Raw genomic sequence first — 20,331 nt, 5'->3', positions numbered from 1 at the left:
GCAAACTATGACAGTCCCTCTATGCGGTGGTTAGGTGCATTTCACCGAAACATTAACAATAAGTATATGAGCCCTAACACTCCCATACAGTCAAACATAGTCACTGTCACATACAAATGCCATCAGATCTGGATATTGCACAATCTGATGAGGCAGCCAATTGAAGACCCACAATGAGGCCCCTTTCAAACTCTGTCAGGTGCTGATAACACTGTCTAAAAAGAGTATGTGGCACCTCCACGTTCTTCACAGTGATCATTCAACATCTTACACTGTCCATGCTCCTTATATATCCTACCAGGCTTGGTAACAACAATTAATTCAAACAACAGTAATGGACTACCTGCAACTCTAATCATTACTTACTCAACAATTGTGCATATGTATATGAAAGTAAATTGATATCTGACCATGGCTATTAAGTGACTTTTTGTCAGGCAGTGTAGTTAAAGCCAATATTGTTTGAATTTTAGCTACAAGAGCTGAGGAATTTCTGATGCCAAATATTAGATTAAGTTTTGTTTTCTTGTTGTGATGTAATCTAGTTTCTTCCATAGTAATCAACAAGAAGCAGAGAAACTGGACACTACTGGCTGTCATACGTATGTAACATAGGTAAACCAAAACATCTAGGAGCCATTGGAGTCATATTTACAAGTGTCCAGCTGCTGGTTTCTGAACTGAAATTTTCACATGATTTTATAGTGTTTTGTTCCTCTTGGTTGTTAGAAGCTGCAGTTGGATCTTCATACAGATTGTGAAATTTAGAATTATTTAGGCATTTTTATTTTTTGACTTTGTTAGTGATAACATCGCTGGACACAAGTTTCCTCTTGAACTTGATAATTGTATTAATTTTACCACACAAAATAGCGTCACTATTGGCAGCAGCACTTTTTAATTGGGTTCTGGCAAATGTTTCATAGAAGGATCTCCCATTAACACAATTAAAGGTCTATTTATCACTTACAGAAAAACAGCTACTTCTACTGTGACCTGTGCAGGATGGTACCATCCAGTCACAAGTAAGCAGCTTTCAGTTCCTTTGGTGTGTCACCTCTCACTGGTTCCATTATCCAAATCTGATTTCCAAACAATATCCATAACTTAATCATTATTTTAAATTAAAGACACAATGAAATATTAAGAGCAGATCAGTGTGCACAAAATCAACTGCAAACATATTGGAAAAGTATAAGTGGTCAGTCAAGCAGATCTGTGGCAGTTAGGTTGTCAGAACACCAGAGAAGATGGACACTATGGAAGATGGGTTCAACCTTGCACAACATCTCTTAAAAGAAAATAATGCATTAAGATGTGTGCTGCAACATTTTACATAACTTTAAGAAAAAAGGAAAATGGATAGTTTAAATCAATAAACGTATGATATAGAATACCACCTTAGTTTTGAATGACAAAACAGTTTTCATTCTCATTTCAAATTAAGGTTCATTTATGCAGATGTTAGATTAGAACATTAAAATCAATTTCATCATTATTTTTTGTCAAATATAACAGTTACCATACAATGACACTCTGTCTCATCATTTTATATATCTTCATATGTGTTTCAATAATATTGTGTAGATGCCATATCATTCTATCTACAGTTGTGATGATTGGCTGTTACATGTCTGTTGTGCTGCCACAAAGAACGAAGTTAGTTTATCCACATACAAGTAAACAGCAAACACACAAATGGTACAATAAACAGTAGAACATAATCTGAGGATGAGCACCTGCTGTGCTGTCCTTATATGGAGGAGATCTCCAGCAGATGCAGTATGTGCCATACCATATGCCCAAATTACGGGCAGCCTCTGATGGCCATCTCGCACAGATGCCATTGGTAGAGTATGAGTGTAGTGCACTGGTAACCTGGTAACATGGATCATATCCATATGTACAGGATTATAGCACCCCTCCCCCTTACCAAAAGGGCACTCGTCTGATGACGGAATTGGGGCAAATGATGATACAACCATGACCTATGTGGTGATCATCGGAGATGCTGGTGGATGTGGGAGGAGATTCTGGCCTGGAACTGATGAGTAAAGGTGGAAGTGACATGGCCCCTGACATGTGCAGTGGCCACCTCTTGCAAAGTGCCATAAGTGATGGCCGGTGAGAATGGTGTTGGTAGCATCTAGACATCTGGGTCCTCAGAGTGGCAGAACTGCACCAATGCTGAAGTCACTAACCACCTAGGCCAGGAAGAGAGCTTTACCACCTGATGGGTTGCACACTGACAGCAGGCCGTGACAAGACACACGATGTCTTCGTCAATGCCAGGCCAGAAGATGTGTCGATGGATCAGTGACTTGGTATAATAGAGCCCTCCACTTTCCCAGCTGTAGGAACTGAAGCACACCATACTCTACAGCCATTGAAATCACAACCCTGGATGACAGCCCATCATTTGCTAAGAGAAAACCACCATTACACACTGGAAGGTGGTGACAAAGGACAGAATAGCTACATAGAAAATCAGAAGTCCTGCCCAAAGACCTGTCTGGCCAACCAAGTTGAACAACTTGGTGCAAAGTCAGGTTGACAGCAACAGCAGCTGCAATCCAGAAGCCTGCAATAGGAAACCCTTCCACTATACATTATGCCTCAACATCTAAATGAAAACAAAGGCACTCTTCCTGATCAAAAGTAGGGTATGGCCCTGTCAGAATCAGGGACAGTGCATTGACATTGACATACTGTGCAGTAGGCCAAAAATGTATTTCATAGTTGTAGTGAGACAGAAACAAGGCCCCACACTGGAGACAATCTGCTGCTTTGTCAAAGTACAAAGCAGAAGGACTAAACCACAGAACCATTGGCTTGTGGAAAGTAATGAGGTGGAACTTAGATCCATACAAGAATACATCAAACTTTTTGAGGGTATAGATGATAGCAATGCCTCCTCCTCAACTAGGCAGTAGTGCTGCTGAGTGGAATTGAGCGTTTTTGACATGTCAACTATCAGACATTAAGAACCATCCTCACAACCATCAGGCCATACTTAGAGGAGCCTGTAGCCAAGACCATTTGGTGGCCAGGATGCCAGGAGAAGAATGCAGCGTACATTTCAGAAGCATTAATGCATGCTGCCAGGCTGATGTTCATTGAAAAGAAATGTCCTTGTGGTGAAATTTGTGGAGGGGATGGTCCGCTGTGGGCACAGCCAGAATGAATTTATGGTAGTAAGCAATTTTCCCTAAAAGCAGTTGGGTGTTCTTTGACATTGGAAGGGTGAGGCAAATAGCTGTGACAGCAACATGCTGACATGAAGGCTTTACGACAGGGCCAGCCACATTGTGCCAAACTTCACGCATGCAACGGTTGTGGACTGCGGGCAGGACAAGGCCCAGCCTGTCACTTGGCTTTGCTCAGTCCTCCTTGGACATACAGGGAAAGTTGTGACATTTCATTTACTAGTGTGGTGCAGCATTTTTCAGTTGGCACAACTTTCTGAGTTTGGCAGAATTGCACTGTCAGTGCTGTTTAACCTTTGCTGTTTGTTGATGGTATGGAAGGATGTTCAAAGGTCTACTGGTTGTTTTACAAAAAGAGGCAGTCTAGCAATCTATCACTGCAATCTTTTAAAGTGAATAGGAATGACAGAATAGAGGGATGAGAATTCTCAGTTCGCATAAGTGACAGGTACTGTATATTTGCTATGAATCGAAATTACAATACTATGCAACAAGAATTTGAAGGTTTAGTTGACGATGAAAGAGCAAAAAACTGTGATGATACAGATGGGATTCATTGCTCTGTAAGTCAAATAGCATTTGCAGGCCGGGAGTGCCTAAAGAAATTGCTGGTATGACCAGCAAAATTTCTGAAGTCACACACATTATTCCATTGTCAGTTGCAATAGAAATCAATAGAACTGAACAAAGGGTGCAAATGGCTCTGAGCACTATGGGACTTAACATCTTAGGTCATCAGTCCCCTAGAACTTAGAACTACTTAAACCTAACTAACCTAAGGACATCACACACATCAATGCCTGAGGTAGGATTTGAACCTGCGACCGTAGCAGTCCCGCGGTTCTGAACTGCAGCGCCTAGAACCACACGGCCACCACAGCCGGCCTCAACAAAGGGTGCAGAGATTTCATATATTACTGAAAGTACATTCATTAAGTCAAGGGGCATGCCTGGAATGATTTCTTGACATAAAAGTCACTATTATTGAATTTATGAAGGAAAAAGGAGATCAGGAATGAAAATTTGAACATCCACAATGGAGTACAGACTTTGCATTTGAAGTAGACTCGACTGCACACTATCCACACTTCTTTCTGATTTTATGTGGATGCATTTGAAAAGAAAATCATGTTGTAGAAGGGATACATTCTGGCAAAGACGGTCCAGTTCCATAAGCTGACTAGCATTGAAGAAATTACAAGGTTTGAGGAATCCATTGTGGCCTTGCAAGAATTACAAGGATAGTTTTATAAAGATTTTGAGGACACTGTCAATTGTACATCTATTTCTTAGACCCTTTGTTTCAGTTGAAAGTGCCCCTAATCTTATACAGATGCGATTGATCGAACTGCCTTGTAATTCTAGTTTTCATTACAAATCTTTCTGCATTAAAACTGTCCAGAATGTCTATATTTCACCAGGTAGAGTTTCAAAGTCATCATAATGAGATTACAAAAGTGCTACAATGCTTCAATCATCATATTTGTGTGAAAAACATTTTTTTGACTATGAAACTAAATAAGTCACAATTATGTGGCAACTTGAGTGCAAAACTGTGAAATTGTCTGCATCTGTCCATATACCAACAGTTGCTACCAGATAAAAATTATGTCTTCAATGAGCCAAAAATAATTAAATAATACCGAAAATTTGTTTTTTTGTTAGCTATGTTGTTGGTAAATGTGAAATATAAAACCATGTAGTATGCAGTGTGCTTGCACTGCCATTTAAATGAGGTGTGTTCCGTTTTCCCCTCTTCTCCCACCTTGCACTGAGACAGTGTATCATGGCAATAGGGGAAACATGAAGGGAGGCTGAGCACTTTGGCCCTTGTGTCTGGGCATGGCCTGGGAGCTGAAATCTTGATCAACCCTGCTTTATGTTATCCTGAGAGAACTCAAACCCCAAATACACAATTGATGGCTGCAGTATGTAAGGCCATGACCAAGTAGCATAAGTTGCATAAATGCTCTTCCTTGGATGCACCCGTCATGACAATATCATCAGGATAGTTGATGCATGCCAGAACAGACATCATCAATTGTTCCAAAAATGCTGAAAAAATCACAGGTGTGCCAGCCACACCAAATGGGAGGCACTGATTTTGGTATATCCCAAAGGGCACCCCAGTCACAAGGAGCCTTTTTGGATCCTCATCCAATGCAACCTGTAAATAGGTTTCAGATAATTCAGTTTTAGCAATTAACTAGCCTCCTATAAGTCTGGCCAACAACTCATCCTGATGGGGCAAAGGGTGAGTGTCAATAATAGTGTGAGTGTTATCGGAAACTTTATAGTCACTGCAGAGGCGCTACTCACCATTTGAATTTTTAGCAGACAGTTAGGGTAGGCCACATATTTGTTGTAATAGGCTGTAAGACCCCAAAATCATCAGCCTATACAATTCTGATTTCATTTGTTTGTTCGAAGCTACAGGAATAGGGCACGCATGTAAAAATGTGGCTGCACAGTAGGTTTCAAGGTAATGTGGGCTGCAAAATTAGTGGCACAACCTAAAACATAAAAAAATGTGAACTCAGAATCTGCGAATCTGACTGCTGCTAAAGGGACCTCATCAGAAGCAAGGTGCACTGCACCTACAATAAAAAACCAGAAACATGGAAAGCATCCAGACCAAATAAATTGTTGGCACCAGCATCATCCACTACCAGAAGAGTTAAGGAATGAACCACAGATTTATACACAGTGCAAGCTGTAAAGTGCCTCAAAGCTAGAATACGTTTTTCAATTGTAACTCGCCAGATGTTAAGTACACAGACACAATGCCAAACATACCAAATTGACATAGGTACACAAGTTCAGCAATGTCAGAGCTGCATATGTGTGTCCACTTGTTGCCTGAACTCTTTGTCTATTACTCACACTTCAATAAACAGTTTGTTAAAAGTCATAAGCATTGGAGATGCACAATTAACACCTGCAGAAGAGGGCTTGGAATGATGCATGCAAAATATTATATATACTGCACGCAGCTTCTGCACCCTCATCGACAGTGACAAATGACAACCAACCACCTCACCCATCTTTCCCACACTGTTTCATGTAGCATGTCAAGGCTATGTGCCCTAGGCACTGGGCAACTTGCCATCTACATCTACATGGTTACTATGCAATTCACACTTAAGTGCCTGGCAGAGGGTTCATCGAACCATTTTCATACTACTTTTCTACCATTCCACTCTCAAATGGTGCATCGGAAACAGGAACACCTAAATCTTTCTGTTCGAGCTCTGATTTCTCTTATTTTATTATGATGATCATTCCTCTCTACATATGTGGTTGTCAACAAAATATTTTCGCATTCAGAAGAGAAAGTTGGTGATTGAACTTTCATAAATAGATCTTGCCATAAAGAAAACTGCCTTTGTTTCTGTGACTGCCACCCCAACTCATGTATCATGTCAGGTGACACTTTCACCCCTATTATGCAATAACACGAAACAAGCTGCCCTTTTCTGCACTTTTTCGACGTCCTCCGTCAATGCCACGTGGTAAGGATCCCACACTGCACAGCAATATTCCAGCAGAGGATGAACAAGTGTAATGTAGGCTGTCTCTTTAGTTGGTTTGTCGCATCTTCTAAGTATTCTGCCAACAAAGTGCAGTCTTTGTTTCGCCTTCCCCAAAAATATTATCTATGTGGTCTTTCCAATTTAAGTTACTCATACTTGTAATTCCTAGGTATTTAGTTGAATTGACAGCCTTTAGATTTGTGCGATTTATCATATACCCAAAGTTTATCAGATTTCTTTTAGTACCCATGTGGATGACCTCACACTTTTCTTTGTTTAGTGCCAATTGCCACTTTTTCCACCATACAGAAATTCTCTCTAGATCATTTTGTAATTGGAATTGATCGTCTGATGATTTTAATAGATAGTAAATTACAGCATCATCTGCAAACAGTCTAAGGGGCTGCTCAGATTATCACCTAGATAATTTATGTACATCAGGGACAGCAGAGGGCCTATGACACTGCCTTGTGGAACACCAGATATAACTTCTGTTCTACTTGATGATTTACTGTCTATAACTACGAACTGTGACCTCTTTGAGAGTAAATCGTGAATCCAGTCACACCACTGAGACAATACTCCATATACATGCAATTTGATTAATAGTCACTTGTGAGGAACAGTATCAAAAGCCTTGTGGAAATCTAGGAATATGGAATCGATCTGAGATCCCTTGTCAACAGCCCTCATTACTTCATGGGAAAAAAGAGCTAGCTGCATTGCACAAAAAAAATATTTTCTGAATCCGTGTTGGTTATGTATCAATAAGTCATTTTCTTAAAGGTGATTCATAATGTTAGAGTACAGTATATGCTCCAAAATCCTACTACAAATTGAGGTCAATGATATGGGTCTGTAGTTCAGTGGGTTACTCCTATTTCCTTTCTTGAATATTGGTGTGACCTGTGCTTATTTCCAGTCTTTAGGAACAGACCTTTCGTCAAGTGAGTGGTTGTATACAATTGCTAAGAAAAGCGCTATTGTGCCTGCATACTCTGAAAGGAATCTGATTGGTATACTCCACCCTCCCCTCCTTCTTCCCCCAAGAACTAACTGATGTCAAACAACCAGGAACAGAAGTTGCTGTGGTGACATCATACCAAGCCTCAGTCTAATCACCAACAGCATGAGATGCCTCAAAAGATTGACTAATATTCAACACTTCAGCCAAAAATAGATTATCAGACTGTAGTCTGTGTTGATGCCCCTCCTTTCTGGAGCCAATCGAATGGTGGCAACACAGACCGTAGACTCAGCATGTGAATCCTGACAAGCATCAGTAACAAACTGATATTTGCAACTGAGGCCGTAGGACTGATGGGGTTATTTATGTCAACAATAGAACTCAGCATGTGCTGCAATTACATGCATGCACTTTTGGTGATAACTGGAGAAATTACACACTTACACGTTTCATCAAATGAAAGTGATGATGGTTCCTGGAGTGGGACAAGATGGAACAACAAATGGTAAATTTGAGGGGAAATCCAAGAAGTGAACAAAGCCTTAAGCATGATTGCACTGGTGACACCAAAAACAAAGTGGTGTTACCTAAGCCACTTCTCATAAGCCAATTGTCTTCAGACCCAACACAATAATTGGAAAGGGTAGTGGTTATGCTGACAACATAGAAGCCTACCTACACAGTCAGTGTGGCTGACAAATTTGTGGTAGCAACTGAAAGGGCCTCCTTTTCCTAAAGGAGAGATTTCAGCACTGCTTGCATGGACATGAGAACTGACAGAAAAACCAAATACACTGAGCATGATGAAGTGAACATCACACTCAACACCAATTGTGTCATAATGTTAGACATAAACAATAGTGTGGCCCAAAGGACAATGTTTGTTTATTCATGTACAAGTAAACAGCAAACATAGAAATGGGGAGAATTTTGGGAGAACAGAAGAGGCTCTCTCCTGGAACTGCAGAGTATGCAGTAGGAACATTTTGATTGGGGAACAGGAAAGGAAAATCTATGCCCTTCAGACACAGTCGGAGGGAGCAAGGAGGGAATTCATAAGGATCAAGGGAGATAGGGGGATGAGGGTGGATGGGAAGTGGCAGCTGGTAGGAGGATAGGAAGAAAGAGAACATGATCTGACAGTTTTATCGTCAACAGCAAAAACAGGCATCTACCACTACCAGAGTTACATGGAGAAGAGCCTCAGGTAGAATGAGGAGCAGGAAATATGCAGCACACTTCAACCATGGCCAAGAAGCCTAGGAATGTACAAAGTGTTAGGAAGAAGAAAGTGCTGCTGCTAGGTAGTAGCCATGGTTGAGGTGTAGGTCCTCAGCTAAAGGAAAGTTTCGGGGCAGCGTACCAGGCCACCAGTATCTTTAATCCAAATGCAGGGCTATGTCATTTGATAGAGGACCTAGGGTCTTTATGTAGGGACTTCACAGAAGAGGACCATGTAGTGATAGTGGGTGGGATGGGAAACAGTTTGGACAGGGATGGGGCATATGACATAGGTGGTGACATGGACAAGATAGCTTCCCTGACTCATGGCACCAACGCACACTTTGTTGAGCTGTTCCTGCTTCATGATCAACCACACCTTGATGGAGCTGTGAGGTGAATCAATGTGGGGTTAAGGATGGCTCTGAGGACAACCAACTTTGCTCATGTTTCTCTGCTGCCCATCGGGATTATCAAGAGATGGGGTTTCACTAGGCATGGCCTGCACCTAAACAGGACTGGGAAGGGAAGACTGATACAGCTGATTCATGAAAGTATAGGGAGTTGATCTTGGGCCAAACATGGTCAAATAACTGATGTCATAGGTAGGAAAAGTAGGTCTTTTTTAGGATAAATCCAGACACCAGGTTCCCCTCATAGAGATTATCTCGAGCAGTTTAAAAAATACTGAAACAATCACTCACAAGACGTATTTTAACACTTCAAATTTCACACGTACCAGATGTCGCAAAGAAAAATAAACCATTGGAAAGAGTAACATGGGGCATTTCACAGACTTAAGAATCCTCCATCAAAACATGCAATCAATAAAAATTAAAATACAACTATTAGAAGTTGAGCTCCAATCTTTGAACTGCACAGTAGTTTGTATTACTGAGCACTGGTGTAGAGACACAGAAATCGAATATGTAGTATTATCATTGTATGAAATGGCAACTACTTCAAGGGGTGGAGGATCATGCATTTATATTAGAAAAGGAATACAGTTCAAATGAAGACATGACCTCAGTCCAGTAAGTGAAGACAAACACTTTGAAATATCATCTACTGAATTAATAGGGCTTGATATCACCAAGAAATTAATCCTTTTGTGTGAGTATAGATCTCCCAGTAGTAGTGTGGACATTTTTTTCAATAAATTAACAGAAGTTCTAGAAGTAGCCTGAAGTGCAAAGGTCAACGTAATTCTGTGTGGGGACATTAACATCAACACTAATATCATAGATGAATCCAGCAGCACCTTCATAAACATCCTTCAGAGTTTTGGCATGTCCCTATTGGCCAATAGTGCAACAAGGGTTACTACAATGACTGCATCAGTAATTGACCATGTGGCCACAAATATGGACAGGGAAAAATGTGATTTAGCTGTAAAAGATCTCAAACTATCAGACAATATCTGTCAAATAACAGTAATAAAATCAGGCATCGAATCATTCCCTAAACTCCAAGCCTACAAATGACATCTATCAGAAGGAAACCAATGTGAATATGAAATTCTCTAAATTCTCCACATTGTTTGAATTTAACTTTGAAAAGGCATTTCCAAAAGTATGCATGTCTGTATGAACATCTCACAAAAACAGATGGATAACAGCAGGTATTAAGAAGTCTTCCCAAACTCTTAAACAACTCAGTTCCAACAAAAAGATTTGCAATGATCCAGAATTCTTAAATTTCTATCACAGATACAAAATGGTCCTACAAGAATGTGCTGATTTCTGCAGAAAAGTCATTTAATGATAAAATAATATATAATGCAGAGAATAAAAGCAAAACAGACTTGGATGTTATTAAAAAAGTAAATGGAGGGAGGCAAACAAATGCAGAATAACATACTGCGAAGGGAGTGCGATAAGGTAATAAATGATCCACAACACTTAGCAAACTACACTCCTGGAAATGGAAAAAAGAACACATTGACACCGGTGTGTCAGACCCACCATACTTGCTCCGGACACTGCAAGAGGGCTGTACAAGCAATGATCACACGCACAGCACAGCGGACACACCAGGAACCGCGGTGTTGGCCGTCGAATGGCGCTAGCTGCACAGCATTTGTGCACCGCCGCCGTCAGTGTCAGCCAGTTTGCTGTGGCATACGGAGCTCCATCGCAGTCTTTAACACTGGTAGCATGCCGCGACAGCGTGGACGTGAACCGTATGTGCAGTTGACGGACTTTGAGTGAGGGCGTATAGTGGGCATGCGGGAGGCCGGGTGGACGTACCGCCGAATTGCTCAACACGTGGGGCGTGAGGTCTCCACAGTACATCGATGTTGTCGCCAGTGGTCGGTGGAAGGTGCACGTACCCGTCGACCTGGGACCGGACCGCAGCGACGCACGGATGCACGCCAAGACCGTAGGATCCTACGCAGTGCTGTAGGGGACCGCATCGCCACTTCCCAGCAAATTAGGGACACTGTTGCTCCTGGGGTATCGGCGAGGACCATTCGCAACCGTCTCCATGAAGCTGGGCTACGGTCCTGCACATCGTTAGGCCGTCTTCCGCTCACGCCCCAACATCGTGCAGCCCGCCTCCAGTGGTGTCGCGACAGGCGTGAATGGAGGGACGAATGGAGACGTGTCGTCTTCAGCGATGAGAGTCACTTCTGCCTTGGTGCCAATGATGGTCGTATGCGTGTTTGGCGCCGTGCAGGTGAGCGCCACAATCAGGACTGCATACGACCGAGGCACACAGGCCCAACACCTGGCATCATGGTGTGGGGAGCGATCTCCTACACTGGCCGTACACTGCTGGTGATCGTCGAGGGGACACTGAATAGTGCACGGTACATCCAAACCGTCATCGAACCCATCATTCTACCATTGCTAGACCGGTAAGGGAACTTGCTGTTCCAACAGGACAATGCACGTCCGCATGTATCCCGTGCCACCCAACGTGCTCTAGAAGGTGTAAGTCAACTACCCTGGCCAGCAAGATCTCCGGATCTGTCCCCCATTGAGCATGTTTGGGACTGGATGAAGTGTCGTCTCACACAAGGTAGCACATCAATGACTTTCCCACTTGTGTTACTCGTGGTGAAAAAATTGTCTTCGCTGATGACAGTAATATTATAGTCGTGGAGAAAACAAGAGAACTCCTTGCCAAGAAATCAAATGAAACTCTCAAGGAAGTTTATGATTGGTCAATAAGCAATAAAGTGACATTTAACGTGAAGAAAACTAATGCCATGAATTTCAGTTTGAAGAGGAAAAATGACCATGTTAAATGTAGATTTTACCTCTATAGACTGTGTCATAAATGTAAAATTTTTAGGAATGACTATTGATTCTCAGTTGAAGTGGTGTGAACACACAAAGGTACTTGCAAACAGAATGTCATCAGCCCTTAGAATCCTATCATCAGTGTGTAACATACAGTGTCATTTAGTTACATATTATTCATATGTACACTCAATTCTTAGCTATGGCATTCTTTTTTGGGGAACAAAGGCAAAAAATATGAACACAATTTTCAAACTTGTAAAGTTCTGTTCAGAATACTGGGGATTTTAACTGCTCCTTGTGAATTCATTTACCAGTCAATTGTACACATCAAAAATAACATTGGTAATTACTGCACAAACAGCTCTGTCCATGGCCATGCAACAAGAGATAGACTCAACTTACATTTACCAAGAAAAGAAACATAAAACTCAAAACAGCACTTTCTACCGAGGAATAAAACTGTACAATAAATTACCAAAAGAGATTAAAGAAATTGCAGAAATACACTTCTTTAAAAAGACATCTAAAAAGTGCCTGTTATACAATATATTTTATACATTGAAGGATTACTTAGCTAAAATAGAGTAGGGGTTTGATAAAAAATAGTTATACAAATAAATAAATAGATGATGATGATGATGATGATGATGATGATGGTGATAAAACATACACCATACAACATTCCACATTCCACATAACACCTTCACTTAGTTTTTTTCCTTCTCTTTTCCTTTCTAGAAATACTTATCCCCAAGCTATGCATGGCACAGTAGTAACGTCTCTTCCTCTTTCTGAGCTCAATATCTCGCTCTTTATGGAGGAATGCTGATTCAGTTTTTCAGGATAGCAAATGGGAAGTTGCGGTACAGAAAATGGCCCATGTGCAGTGACTGATAGTGAGATGTGACTGAACAGTGTAGCATTACATTATTTAACAAATTAATTGTAAAAAAAAGTAATCTATACCAGGAGTAAATCTAATGGTTGTCTCTAACTAGAAGTCTGGAAATGTGTGTGTCTACTAATTAGCTTATTTTAAATTGTTCTAAACTTGTAAATACTTTTACATGTCCAATATCCTTGTAATAAGAGATCTACGGATGTATAAATCTGCTGCTGCTGCCGCTACTACTACTACTACTACTAATACTACTACTTCAAATGGCAGTTATCATGACTTGAAATCTAAGTTGGTTAGCTCTTTGTGTGCTACTGTTCTCAGTATCCATGGAAAGTGGTTGAAGGGCAGTGAAAGTATGAGTAGGTGACATTGTTGGAAGTCTGCACCCCACCAAAGGACATGGAGATTGAAAGTTTGTCTGTTCTGTAACACAGATTAAGAAAGATCCAACAACAGAGTACAACACTGATGCAAGCACAAATGTTTCAGAGCACACCATGCTTTGCACATTGAGATTTACTGGTCATTTTATGAATGTAACAATCTCTAATCATCATTATTACGTGTCATATCAATCTGGTATTAACAGTACTTAATGAGTCTTCATTTTACCGAGTCCCTCTAACAGGGATACCTGAAAAACAGTGATTATTTAATTCAGTATCCAGTAAAAATGTGTATCAAATATAATTATGAAAGGCCAGTATGGTGAGAAAAATAGCCGGCCGCGGTGGTCTCGCGGTTCTAGGCGCACAGTCAGGAACCGTGCGACTGCTACGGTCGCAGGTTCGAATCCTGCCTCGGGCATGGATGTGTGTGATGTCCTTAGGTTAGTTAGGTTTAAGTAGTTCTAAGTTCTAGGGGACTGATGACCACAGCAGTTGAGTCCCATAGTGCTCAGAGACATTTTTTTTTAGAAAAATATCAGTGGTACAGTAGCAATGTATGAATATCAGTGTTGTTTTGGCAGTTTATTGATATTTCTAACATATTGGTGGTCTATCACTGTCATCTGTAGCCATTCATTTCAGTGAGTAGGAATAACTGCACCAGCCATCCCAGTTTCCCATTTGTGACTGAGTTAAGTGATTTAATAATGCAGTGAAGTGGATGTGTGTGCTCCTGCATGGAATAGAGTTTTATAGGAGAAAAGCTATCATTTGTAGGAACCCCACTCTACATTTGTGTTGTAGAGTGCTCCCCTTTTTTGTGAATAATAATCAAAGATGTCCATGTGACACTAAAATCATTCATCTGTGTTTGATCATGGAATTTCATACAGGACCTGTCCTAAATTTTCTACTCCTCACCACTGATTTCATTTTTGACCCTTTCACATTATCACTCAAATGATCACCAGCAGAAGTCCACTTATGACACATAACTTGATTATATCAGTGCCCACATTTGGTAAACTGAAGAATTCAGATTTCTTTTGTGGCTGTCTATTCAATTCTGCTGTTCAATACAGACCAAAACATAGTACTTGTTGTTCTCTTAATAATTTTAAATGCAGCAAAATTCAGTGTTTTAAATGGTTAATTATCACATTTGTTCCAGTGTACTGATGTGCCAACCACATTACAGCCCATAATTCAGGCTGCCCACTTGCTACAGGCTCGTAAGCTGGATGAAGATGTTCAGCATGTATGCAATATGTGTGATAAACTTTCAATGTTGCAGGTATGTATTCAAAATTAACTGTATCATTGTTTCAAATTGGTGTCAGTTATAACTGATTTATTAAATTTTGCACATGATTAGATTGCCCATTGTGATGGTTCTTACATAGTAATGCATCCACTCATGTTAAAGACTGGTTTGTATACCATATGGGTTAGGAAGAAACATATTTATAAAGACTTGTGAGCTACAGTTGTTTTTTCATTAAAGTAATTAGCATTTCTTGGTGCTTCATATGTATATTATACAGCAACTGATGATGTAATTCTCTGCAGCTAGAACAGGTTGTTCCAACTTATGTGCTTGTAATAATTTGCGGATTGCTCCAACCAGTGTTGGTGTCAGTGAGGAATTGAATTAGCCTGCACGGCAGCATATTGTAATCTGACAACTATAAATGGTGCACATTATGTTATTGCCAACAACAAATTTGGAATGTTACATTAACTAAAAAATGCAGGAAGCAAAGGAAATAAATAATAAGGAACTCTATTAATAGTATGTAATATGTTCATTAGGCTTCTGAAGTTTGAGGCTTTTCCATATTCAGAGGAAATATTGAGAGTCAAAGTGTTTGCAGTGTTACTGTGGAAGATTCATTGTAACATCATAAAGAAAACTCCCTTCTTTGCTTTTTACTCTTGCTATGGACAAAAAAAGTGATCACATTAGTTTATATATACCCAAACATGCACATGATCATGACCATATTTTTGTATAGGTTGTGAAACATTTTTGCTGTAATGAAAAATCCCACTAGGACAAAGTCAGTGTGCTGTGGTATCTTTCTTTCATTGAAGTTAGAAATACTAGATTCACATATTTTAACTTTGGTAATGGTGACAGACCATGGAATGAAACCAGGAAAGGATTGTTGAATAATTTAATTTCCATTTCCAAAATATTGAGCTACTGCAGTCCCTTTTTAAAGACATGCTTAACTGATTTATCTTGACTTGGTAATCAGTAAAACTAGTAATCTTAAAGAACCCAGGTGACCCAAAAATGTTAAATTGCAGTTTCTCATTTGTGTCTCAAACATAGGTTTTCCAAGAACACTCAGATTTTGTTTTGCACATCAACCATTTAATTTTCCATCCACTGCAGTAACATTTTAAATTGTTCAGATGTATTTTCATGTCTGCCAGGAATGCTAGCTCTGATAAACATTTTAAATCTTTCAGATATTACACTTCTTTCCCTATCACTTTGGCAAAAGGAAAAGCTTGGTCACAAATGTGAAAGTAATTAACAAGAAGTTACCAATCAAGCTAACTGTGGTGTGGTTAGGTATGTCCTCATACTTTGCATCCATATCTTTCTCCTGCCATGGTTGCCATGTCCAAGTTCCAGCGAGTTGCAATTTGTTGGGAAGGGAAACTCCTAAAATTCTCTGCAACTCCTTTGGAGACAAATATTATGCATCTGCTACCAGACTTATTGCTACAATAAACTTTTTTTTCAGATGTAACACTCTTGATATTTTGCTTTTAAGTCTGTTAGATCTCTGAGTATTTTGCCCTCTATCTGCTCCTAATGCCCTGCGTGGGAGCATGTACAAGGGTGTGCTGAAAAGTTATGCCTCCAAGTTTTTTATACATAAATTCGTAATGCATTTTAAATAAAGCACATGTTATTAACATTCTACATATTTATTCTTCATTTCTATACATTTGCAGCCCTCTGCCATGAGAGGTCTCTGAATTATAGCATGTAACATGGTGGTGAGTAATGTAATTATGTCAGTGGATTAGAAACAGCATGCTAAAATCAGATTCTGGATTAGAAGAGTTTGTCCACACATGCTGCTCCTTTAGTATGACAAAGGTACATCACAAATTAGCATTGTGACATCTGCAACAATCGTCCACCTTTGGTTCACTGTCATTATCATCCTCCATACAATTCCAACTTGGCACAATCAAGTTTTCATTTTTCCAAAACTTAAAGAACACCTTCAAATATGTTACTTTGACAATGAAAAAGAGGTACAAGCCGAGGTGAGGTTCTGAGTCCATTAACCAGGTCAAATATTCTGCAATGCCTGTACCAAGAAATTGTCGTCTCGGGGAGAAATGTGTTACCAGGATGACTATACTGAGAATAGAGATACAGACTGCTAAGAATATTTGTTTTATTTAAGAATCTTAGGGTTTTCATGTAGAAAATTCAGAGGCATTGCTTTTCAGGATGTCTTCGTACAGTCATGTTGTATGGTATACATATTGGCAAAATTAAATACTTCGTGGCATACACAACACTGCAGGCATCCATCTATACTAGTAAATGGAATTGTCTCCTCCTGCGACAAAGGCATGGGGCTTTCATGGCTAATGATATCTGCCATTGTCAGTGTCAGAACACAAATCTGTTGGCATTTGTTATGTCAGATATGGTGACATGATACTTCCAGACAGAATATCATCAGAATTTTATGTGCTTGAAGTCTTAATGAGTATCAGCTGTTGTCTCTGAATTATGTACTATTTGTATGTACAATTAGTTCTTCCTTCTGAAATTCTTCTTTGAGAAACAGCTTTGTCTGTCTCCATTTTATCAGATACTGAAGTTAGGAGAAATTTGACATCCTTACAAATGTAATGTTGCAACAGCAGCAGCAGCAGCAGCAGCAGCAGCAGTAGTAGTAGTAGTAGTATAGCTATTAATTGGATGAATATTTCTGCTGTAGTTATTACTGCATTTTATTTTCTATGGTTCGAACTGCTACACATGTTTTTCAGATAATCAAAATACTCAATCTGTATACAACCATTGATGAATCTGAAGAATGTGTTCCTGTCAGCTTTATTCGTAGAATACAGGCCAAGCTCCTGGAAAGAAGTGAACCTCAGAAACAGGTATGGAGAAATGAGAGCAAATTGCTGCTCTTGCAATGTTTCATAGCTACTGAACCTTTTAGAGAAATTGTTAGACGTCTATAAACCATGTAATGTGTTGAATTTTCTACACTGACAAAGGTACCACAATTAGCCTTCTTCATTTTAATTCCTCTCAGCAGCATGATGTTTTTGTAGTCCAATGGAAAAATTAATTAGTCCTGGAGAGCTCTTTGAGAGTAGTGTTCCATTTCCTGACTGACCACCTCGATAGCTTTGACAGTGACATTTCCCACAGTTTCTCCCTGACCTATACTATTCCTCACTATCCAGTATTTTGTGCATGATATCACTGATCAGCAAGATGGTTGAATGATACGACATCCAATCAATTCCCTAAGGATGACAGCTGAAATTTTGTTAGCTACGTGGGTTTAGACTATTTTTTGTTTATAATATTCTTAGTTGTGAATGCCATATATCCATATTCAATCCCATCTAACTGTTTACCCTTTGCAGATATTCAAAATTTAGAAAGAATGATATGGTGTCTAACAGTGTCTGCAGTACCATAGCTGTTAAATTGCAGTGCTAGTTTATCATTACCAAAAGACAAAAAAAAGTTTTGCAGCACCTTAGTACCTATAGATATGTATGGGTAAGAATTCCACAGGAGCAGGGAGGGGAAGAATAAGCCTTCCGGAAGAAAAAATATTTACCATGAAAGAAAGCAATCAGCAAAATAAAAGCAGTCTGAAAATGCATATCCGTGTAACCAAAAACTGCTGCTGGGTAACACTGAAGACTGTATTCTTGAAGTCTGTCTCCTCTTCAGTGGCAGCCCTCCTGTGGTCCGGAGTGGTTTCTCCTTCTATAGTTAAAAAGTTGCCTTCACAGGTGTTGCAGCAGGAATCTTGGAAGATCATAAGAAACTAGTCCTGTACTTCAGCTATTGAGTAGGAGGGGTATGCCCCCACAATGGTTACATGATCTGCCCAACTCTCCCCCTCCCTCTCCCCCCCCCCCTTTCTCTTGCCCTCCGCCTCCCTCTTTCTCTCGCCCTCACCCTCCCCCTCCCCCTCCCACTTTCTCACGCCCTCGCCCTCACCCTCCCCCTTCCCCTTTCTCTTGCCCTACCCCCATCTACCACACCCCTTTACCCCTTTTTGTGTAGAAAGGATGGCACTATTCCAGCTGGGTAATAAAATTTATTGCATTGAGTCAGCCTAAAGGTTTCATTGTGCCCTGTATCTATTGCTCTTTCACACTGGAGAGGCATATTCCATGGCAGAAAAATAAGGTCACTGTAGTTGCACATATTGTTGTACAATGGGCAGCAGCTGGACTCTTGTCCCGGGAGCAATTGGTTCCTGCAAGCAGCAGCCATTGGGCATGGTCACTCATTGGCTACGTCTGCAAGACTCCTGTTCACCTTCATTCACCACTGACACCTGTTGTTTGTGGCTCTTGTGACAGTCATATGCCAAGAACCAACTGCAGGTGTCAGCATAGCTGTGTGTGAGTGGGTTGCAGCCAGCTGGCCAATTGCTTGCTGTCATCCTGCTGACCACCTGCCCTCTTCCCATGAAGTGAGGGCATGGTCGCCTCCTTGCACTGATGCAGTGCTAACGTAATAGTGCAAAATACAATATTAATTTTGGCAGCCACCTCTTTCTGAACCTTCACCAGCCTGCTACCTTGCCTCAACCATTTGCTGTCTGCCATCCTTACATTGTAGTAGCCCCCCATCTCAAGCTTGGCTATATTTGGCACCAGAATTGGTGGCGTCTCCAATAGGCACCAGATGGTGCATTGTCCAAGCAGCATGATGTCTGGACCACTGCCTACAGTGTCAGCACAGTAAGGGGAATGAGAGAACTATTGGTTATCTTTGTTGTGTGTGACAGACATGGGATCTAGCAGTAACTATCACCATAACTTGAAGTTATTTGTTTTAGGTCAGAGCAACTGGATAATGTGTCTGAGTTTCAGGACAATGGTAAGGCTCAGTGTATGGAGGATGTTAGATATTCACAAAGTAATCTGCTCGGGAATTCTGCAGTGTGGGCTGAGTGAGTATATGTAACTTGCTTTATGTCCTACAATATGGCCATGTTGCAAGGCTGTATATGGAGTGTAGTGTTAATGATAAGGTGTAGTTTGTAATTTATTTATTTTTTCAGGTTGTGAACTGTTGCATATTTATACTTTGCCTTTGTGTATTGTGTGTGGGTGAGGAGTAAAGGTGTTGCAATGGCAGTCACGCATGGTGCAGTTTGGAGCTTAAGGCAGTTCATTTTTTGAGAGAAAAGTTAGTACAGTTGTCAGCAGATAAAACAGTAATTGGGGCAAACTGCAGTTAGGGATGAGGAAATGGCATTGCTCCAGGCACCAGACCAAGTAATAGTTCAGCTGCTGCATGTCCCCCACCCCCCCCCCCCTTTTCCTGGAAGGTCATCTGAGGACGTGGTGGTATTTGTTGAGGACCCAATGATGTCAGCAGGTACTGGTGATTAGTCCAATGTTCTGTTGTTGTTGGTGTCAAAATTACATCAAGTGGAAGAACTGAAAACTACTGTGGGATATACAGAGGCACTAAGAAATCATAAATGTTTGAGCAGATAAACTAGGGGCTTCTCAAGAGGTACAAGAAGCAGAGCTGTGCAATGTTCTTTTAGGAATGATTGAGTACTGTTGCAAGGAGGCATTGACAAGCCACAGCGGATTATGCC

General features: G+C 40.5%; 1 protein-coding gene across 1 annotated transcript in view; it reads left to right on the top strand.

Annotated features, from left to right (window-relative positions):
• Positions 1–20,331, top strand: part of LOC126471264 (unconventional myosin-Va-like) — a 170,613-nt gene that overhangs the window by 35,268 nt on the left and 115,014 nt on the right. Inside the window, exon 7 of the mRNA XM_050099382.1 lies at positions 14,640–14,762. Within this exon, the coding sequence (XP_049955339.1) occupies positions 14,640–14,762 (123 nt within the window). The remainder of the gene's footprint in view (positions 1–14,639; positions 14,763–20,331) is intronic.

The sequence above is a fragment of the Schistocerca serialis genome, chromosome 3 (genome assembly GCF_023864345.2).
Source record: "Schistocerca serialis cubense isolate TAMUIC-IGC-003099 chromosome 3, iqSchSeri2.2, whole genome shotgun sequence".
Classification (NCBI taxonomy): domain Eukaryota; kingdom Metazoa; phylum Arthropoda; class Insecta; order Orthoptera; family Acrididae; genus Schistocerca; species Schistocerca serialis.
Note: the sequence above shows the minus strand (reverse complement) of the source record. Positions and strands in the feature narration are given on the sequence as shown.